At 45.2% G+C, this 7,552-nt stretch overlaps 1 protein-coding gene across 1 annotated transcript in view; it reads right to left on the reverse strand.

The window, feature by feature from the left end:
• The window catches only part of LOC311242962 (uncharacterized protein), a gene marked incomplete at its 5' end in the record, with an annotated part of 95,263 nt that overhangs the window by 51,991 nt on the left and 35,720 nt on the right, over positions 1-7,552 (reverse strand). Inside the window, 4 exons of the mRNA XM_084332026.1 lie at positions 1,984-2,336; positions 5,250-5,733; positions 5,950-6,311; positions 6,702-6,741. Of these exons, the coding sequence (XP_084188152.1) occupies positions 1,984-2,336; positions 5,250-5,733; positions 5,950-6,311; positions 6,702-6,741 (1,239 nt within the window). The remainder of the gene's footprint in view (positions 1-1,983; positions 2,337-5,249; positions 5,734-5,949; positions 6,312-6,701; positions 6,742-7,552) is intronic.

Consider the following 7,552-nt stretch of genomic DNA (forward strand, 5'->3'; position numbering starts at 1 on the left):
CTACATGTGTATACCAGTATATCTGTACACCTCTACATATGTATACCAGTATATCTGTATACCTCTACATGTCTATACCAGTATATCTGTACACCTCTACATGTGTATACCAGTATATCTGTACACCTCTACATGTGTATACCAGTATATCTGTACACCTCTACATGTGTATACCAGTATATCTGTACACCTCTACATATGTATACCAGTATATCTGTACACCTCTACATGTGTATACCAGTATATCTGTATACCTCTACATGTCTATACCAGTATATCTGTACACCTCTACATGTGTATACCAGTATATCTGTACACCTCTACATGTGTATACCAGTATATCTGTACACCTCTACATATGTATGTATACCAGTATATCTGTACACCTCTACATGTGTATACTGTACCAGTATATCTGTACACCTCTACATGTGTATACCAGTATATCTGTACATCTCTACATGTGTATGTATACTAGGGCTGACCTTCAATTATTTTTTTGGAATTCGAAGCTTCGGGGCCGAAGCACACACAACATTTTTTATTTATTTTTTTAATAATCAAATTTTATTTTCATATTCGAATCCCATGCCCATCGAACAAAGCTTCGAAGTATTTAAGACAGCCCTAATGTATACCAGTTAGGGCTGTCCCCGACTAAGGATTTGGATAGTCGACTTTGTTTGGCCGAAATTGGCCAATAGTCGACTATCCAAATGCAGTGCAGAAGGCAAAGGCCCGAGGATTCCTCCATATTGTTGGAGCAGTCATCAAATTCTCCTGCTTCCTTCATGACATGCCGACTCAGCTCAGCAGTCTGTCCATGACTCTGCAGAGGGTTAGGGTTAGTGGTGGGGGTTAGTCGACTTCCCCCCTGAATGCAAAAAAAAAGAAAAGTATAAATAAATATATATATATATATATATATATATATATATATATATATATATATATATATATATATATATATTTTTTTTTCCCATTCCATTTGGGCTGTGGGGGGTGCTTAATGTCTGAAGGAGTCGACTGAAGGCTCCTTGTCCTCTGCTAAAGCATGCAATTGGTCCACTGATGGATACATATTGATATTTGTCTACTCTAGTGTGTTCATTAGATGGGTGAAATCCTCTTTCAGTGCCTTCAGTGTTTTCTTAGGCAGTTAGCCTCGCTGGTATGCGTGCCATTAGCGTTAGCCACGCTTCTAGGCCTTTGATGGAGGCCACTGCAGAAAAGCCTACCTCACACAGGTAGGATGTTGCAAAATGCACCAGTATGCCCACAGCTCTCTGTCCAATGAGTTCTGATTTTGTAGCTGGAGTACTTGTGGGCTTCGCCGCATGTCTTTTAGCTGTTACCAGAAACAGAATTTTAGTTCGATTCCTCTCACAAATTCCTCTCATTCAGGCTAGCGTAACTTCTTTATTGTTTTTATGATTCACTTCATACATACCTGACGAAGCGTTTTAGATTCTCTTCTCTTATACTCTCTTCTATTCAGAGTCCATTCTCTTTGGTTCAAATAACAAACTCAGCAAGGCCGACAGCTTCTCAGTTACAGTGGGTGACAATATTGTCACAAGGAAAGATGAAATTACATACCTAGGTTCCATCCTAGAGGCAAATCTTTCCTGTGACAAAATGGCATCCAATGTAATAAAAAAAGTCAACCAACGAACTAGATTCTTGTACCGGATCTCCTCCCTGGTAAACAAGAATACCCTGAAGACTCTGGCAGGAGCACTCATTCAGGGGTACTACGACTATGCTTGCGCCTCATGGTTCCAAAGCACCTCAAAGGTGCTAAAAACTAAATTACAAACATCATAAAACAATCTGGTCAGACTACTGCTTGACCTTACTCCTAGAACCCACCTCACCCCTGCCCACTTTGACAACCTAGGATGGCTTAGAGTAGATGACAGAGTACAGCAACTTGCAATGGGCCTGGTCTAAAAAAGTGTTTTGGAATTGCACAGCACATACCTGCCGTCTGTGGGCAAACTGGCAGCGTTGTCCCTCAGCCTGCTCTGGGCCCCGGTCTGGGCCCTGGTCTGGGCCTGCTTGGCTGGCTCTGTCACCCCGGTCTGGGCCCCGGTCTGGGCCTGCTTGGCTGGCTCCGTCACCCTGGTCTGGGCCCCGGTCTGGTCCTGCTTGGCTGGCTCCGTCTCCCCGGTCTGGGCCTGCTTGGCTGGCTCCGTCTCCCCGGTCTGGGCCCTGGTCTGGGCCCTGGTCTGGGCCTGCTTGGCTGGCTCCGTCTCCCCGGTCTGGGCCTGGGATGCTTCCCCACATGAGCCTGCAGCCTGACACTGGACCCTGGGTGAGGAGGAGCTCTCCCACTGGAGAGGAGAGACAACAGAAGAACACTGAGAACCTGCTGTATGACCTGGACTAGTATTTACCAAGTGTCTAATGCAAGTATTAGTGCTGAGTTTTTGCCAACTCCTCTGGAACATCTTTATTTACATAATTCCGCTATGCTCGGGATTATTTATTATATAGTTATAATAAAACAAATGGAAATTGAAATACTATTTGAATGTGTGTAAAGATAATACGGTATACACAAGCTCTGAATTATTCTCGGTCCTTGCTCCACAATGGTGGAACGAACTTCCCACCAGTTAGGACAGCCGAAACCCCACCAATCTTGCGCTGTCGACTAAAAACACACTTCTTCAATCAATATCTAAAAAAAAACAATAAGCAAAATAACCTTCTTACTGTCTTCTACTATCATGCACTCTTCCTACTATACTAATGTCTTTACTACTATGCACTAAAAACTGCAGCACCCAAGTTTCAACACTGTTTGATGAACATTGTTACTCAGCTGAAAGAGTTGTACCCTGCCTGCTGACTTGTCGTACAGAACATGTAAGTTGCTTTGGATAAAAGCGTCAGCTAAATGACAAAATGTACTAATACTAAGCTAAATATTTATAACAATAAGATAATATGTAGAGGTTGATAGACATTACGAAAAGCATTATTGCCTAATGGGTTTGAACCCTATACTAAAAGCTTTATGAGTAATATTTACATTATCACAGTAAGGTAGATTTCAGTTAATTACATTCACTGTGTAATGTCACTGTGACTTGTGGCCATTCCTCACTGACATCTGCAGAATTACAGAATAAAGGGCTTGAAAAGTCAAGAATTGGAGCTTTCACAGACTTGCTGATTTCATTACTGGATAGTCCTCAAAGTGTGCCTCAAAGTTCAAGAGTACAAAGTGAATCTGGAATTCAGTCAGTTACTGACCTGTGCATCGAGTGCTTATGGGAAGGATACTATTATACTTTCATTATTTTCTGGCACCCACTAGTGGTCAAAATTATGTACCACTACATTTTATATTTCTGGGTACAGTACATCCTGCACAGTTGACCTATCTCAACCGCCCCCCCCCCCCCCCCTTTCTTGATCCTCCAATCACAACAGTTGCAGGATCAAGAAAAAAACAAAACAAGGAGGGGCTTGAGGTCAGATGATCGGCCTCACACTAATAGGCAAGACTCGCTGTGATGTTGCTCGTGGTCCCTGATCTGGACGCCTGTAGCCGTTCCTACTTCCGGGGTAGGCCTGATTGGCCCCGACAGGCACGTGACCCGCCTCGGCCACGCCCCGCGGCAGCCCCAGGAGCAAGCACGCTACTGCTGGAGTTCGCTTCGCCTTTCACATCGCTGCCGTTGGCGAAAGCAGAATGAGAGGCGAGAGCGTAGATTTCGCTGTGTATCATTTAATCATTTAACATTTGAAAGGCATACATTGTTGTCATACAGAAGTACAGAATACTTTTATCCAAAATGCTTCTTACTGTTACACTGTTAGAGACTGTGCAGTGCACAGCTTTAGTCTCACTCGAGTGAGGAAGACCGCTGGTTCTCCAACATACAGCGGTGTGCTCTTCAGAATGTACCGGGAGAAACGTTTACTGTACCCCGCAGACATAAGCGTCTCACAGGGCTGAGCTGTGCACGGCTTTAGTCTCACTCGAGTGAGGAAGACCGCTGGTTCTCCAACATACAGCGGTGTGCTCTTCAGAATGTACCGGGAGAAACGTTTACTGTACCCCGCAGACATAATAAGCATATAAGCAGTGCTTACTAACGTTATTAGTTACGTTATTTCTGACCGAATTAGTCATTCATTTGTCTGCTTTCGCCAACGGCAGCGATGTGAAAGGCCAGATCGCCTGTAGCTGTTCCGCAACCGTTCCTACTTCCGGGGTAGGCCTGATTGGCCCCGACAGGCACGTGACCCGCCGCGGCCACGCCCCGCGGCAGCCCCAGGAGCAAGCGCGCTACTGCTGGAGTTCGCTTCGCCTTTCACATCGCTGCCGTTGGCGAAAGCAGACAAATGAATGACTAATTCGGTCAGAAATAACGTAACTAATAACGTTAGTAAGCACTGCTTATATGCTTATTATGTCTGCGGGGTACAGTAAACGTTTCTCCCGGTACATTCTGAAGAGCACACCGCTGTATGTTGGAGAACCAGCGGTCTTCCTCACTCGAGTGAGACTAAAGCCGTGCACAGCTCAGCCCTGTGAGACGCTTATGTCTGCGGGGTACAGTAAACGTTTCTCCCGGTACATTCTGAAGAGCACACCGCTGTATGTTGGAGAACCAGCGGTCTTCCTCACTCGAGTGAGACTAAAGCCGTGCACTGCACAGTCTCTAACAGTGTAACAGTAAGAAGCATTTTGGATAAAAGTATTCTGTACTTCTGTATGACAACAATGTATGCCTTTCAAATGTTAAATGATTAAATGATACACAGCGAAATCTATGCTCTCGCCTCTCATCCTGCTTTCGCCATCGGCAGCGATGTGAAAGGCGAAGCGAACTCCAGCAGTAGCGCGCTTGCTCCTGGGGCTGCCGCGGGGCGTGGCCGCGGCGGGTCACGTGCCTGTCGGGGCCAATCAGGCCTACCCCGGAAGTAGGAACGGTTGCGGAACAGCTACAGGCGATCTGCCCAGCTGCTATAGTTCTGGACTGGGATTCGATGCCTCCCTATTTAACACTCCATTTTAAAACAGATGGATGCAATGCCCTGCAACTTCTAAAACAAACCCTTTAGTACAGATCCTCTGAGGGCCCTCCCCCAGCTTTGCCACCCCCACCCCCCCCCCCCCCCCCCATCCCATCCTAGGTTGTGTCACACATCTGGATATGTTTTGTTAGAACCACTACTACTGCTCACGTGTGTATAGGTCCTGATCTACAGCAGGCTCCCTCACCCACCTCTGCTTGACAGCTGGCTGGTTCGGTTGCTGTGGATCCCACCGATGTCTCCACTCCGCCTGTCATCTTCTCAGCGCTGGGATTGGTTGTTGTCATCGTTCCCTGGATTTGCGAGATGACTTCCAAGCCCAGTAGTTTACGAAGCCTCTGAACCTCCTTCTCCAGCCCGGCTAGTCTCTGCACCATCGCCTCCCTGTCGCCGCCCTCTGGGGACAAAGGTATTTTCCGTGTGCCCTCTGTGCGGCTCAGTGGAGACACCACCAAGGTCTGGGTGGAGGGCAGCGAATGTTGGGCAGTGGCCACTGGCCTCTGTACTCTGGAGGTACTGTCTGGCTTGCCCTTCTCCCCCGCCAACACCTGGTTCTCACTGCCATCTTTCCCAGGGTGCAACCCTTCCACCGTATCCTCTGAGATGGACTGTTGATCCCTGAGACGTGGCCTCTTTTCCAGTCCACAAGGCGGCAATACTGTTTTCCGTTTGTTACTGCAGAAAAGACAGTTAGTCAGTGTGTGTGTGTGACGGTGTGTGTTTATGTGTGTGTGTGTGTGTGTGTGTGTGTGTGTGTGTGTGTGTGTGTGTGTGTGTGTGTGTGTGTGTGTGTGTGTGTGTGTGTGTGTCTGTGTGCCCTTACTCAGTATTGCGGCTAGCATATCTAATTGATAACTATGTTTTTATGAGTATTGTAAGCGTGCGTTATACCTCTCCACTGTGTCCTTTTTTGCTTCCTTCTCTCTGCCCCTCTCTGTGTCCTCAATGAGGGGGACACGCTCTGTGTTGGTCTGTCCTCGTACACGCTTTTCCCGCACTGTGTGCGTCCGGTCTCGAGTGTCTCCTGCAGCGTGTCTCTCTTGCGTGTGTGTGACCTCTGCCATGAGCCTGTCTTGTGTGCGTACATTGTTCTCAGCCTTCAGGTAACTCTGGTTTGCTGACAAGTCATCTGTGGATGTGTGGCGTTCTTGTGTGTGTGTGTCTTTGGTGAGTGCAGGATCGGGTGTGTGTGAGGGCTGAGGGCAGGGCTGGCTTGATGGGCTGATGGGCATGGACTCAGATGTCTGTTTGTCCTTATGCACATGTAGGCGCGCGTGCGCACACACACACACACACACACACACACACACACACACACACACACACACACACACACACACACACACACACACACACACACACACACACACACACACACACACACACACACACACACACACACACACACATTAAACACACTGTTGCAACATGTACAAGTATAAGATAAGAAAGAAGAAAGAAGCAGTTTTTAACCTCCCCAAAGAGTAATTGAAAAGTAATCTGCAAAACTCCACAGCAAGGGTAAAATAGACACGTAGCATATACAAATTTTAATAAAATAATCCGATCGAAAATAGAGTAAAACAAGAGCAGGAATACAAATGAATAAGCAATGCAAAAAAAAACACAAGTAATTGTCATACCTCTGAATGTTTATCTCGTTTTCTGCTTTTGGCCTGTTGTCTGGAGAAAGAGGTGAGAGATACGTTTGATTTGAGAGACATATGAGGTGGTCAATCATCTACACAGCATTGTTTCATATTTTGCTTTAGCTGTTATGTATAGCCTATTTATTACTACTTAAATGGCTTCTTATCACATTCATATAATATTAGTTTATAATGGAAAACAATAATATTGGTTTCCCTCTTCAACAAAAATGTATTTAAAACTTAGTAGATAACACAAATAAACAATTAATAATAATATTGTGATAGTAATAATAAAAAAAAAATAAGCATTTTCTATTCCCCAATCTTAATTAGTGTGCTGTGATGGTCCAGCCTTGGGCTGTTCTCGCAATGATTATGGTTAAAACTAGGGATGTCCGATATTATCGGCCTACCGATATTATCGGCCGATATTGGCATTAAAATGTGATATCGGAAAATATCTGTATCGGTTTTAATTTTTTTGTAATTCTTTTGTAAATGTAATTTTACATTTCTATAACCTTAATTTACCCAGACAAGCAAGTAAGAACAAATTCTGATTTTATTTATTGTCAAAAGTATGCATAATGTTATGTTAATTCCACAACAAGACATGTAATGTTAATTACCTGAAATTATTCAGTTTTTGGGGGGGGGGGGGGGAGGAGGACCCTGCATATATCGGTATCGGAAATTAAGAGTTAGACAATATCGGTATATCGGTATCGGTAAAAAAGCCAATATCGAGCATCCCTAGTTAAAACCACACACACACACACACACACACACACACACACACACACACACACACACACACACACACACACACACACACACACACA

The sequence above is a fragment of the Notolepis coatsorum genome, assembly GCF_963971535.1.
Source record: "Notolepis coatsorum genome assembly, chromosome: 16".
Classification (NCBI taxonomy): Eukaryota; Metazoa; Chordata; class Actinopteri; order Aulopiformes; family Paralepididae; genus Notolepis; species Notolepis coatsorum.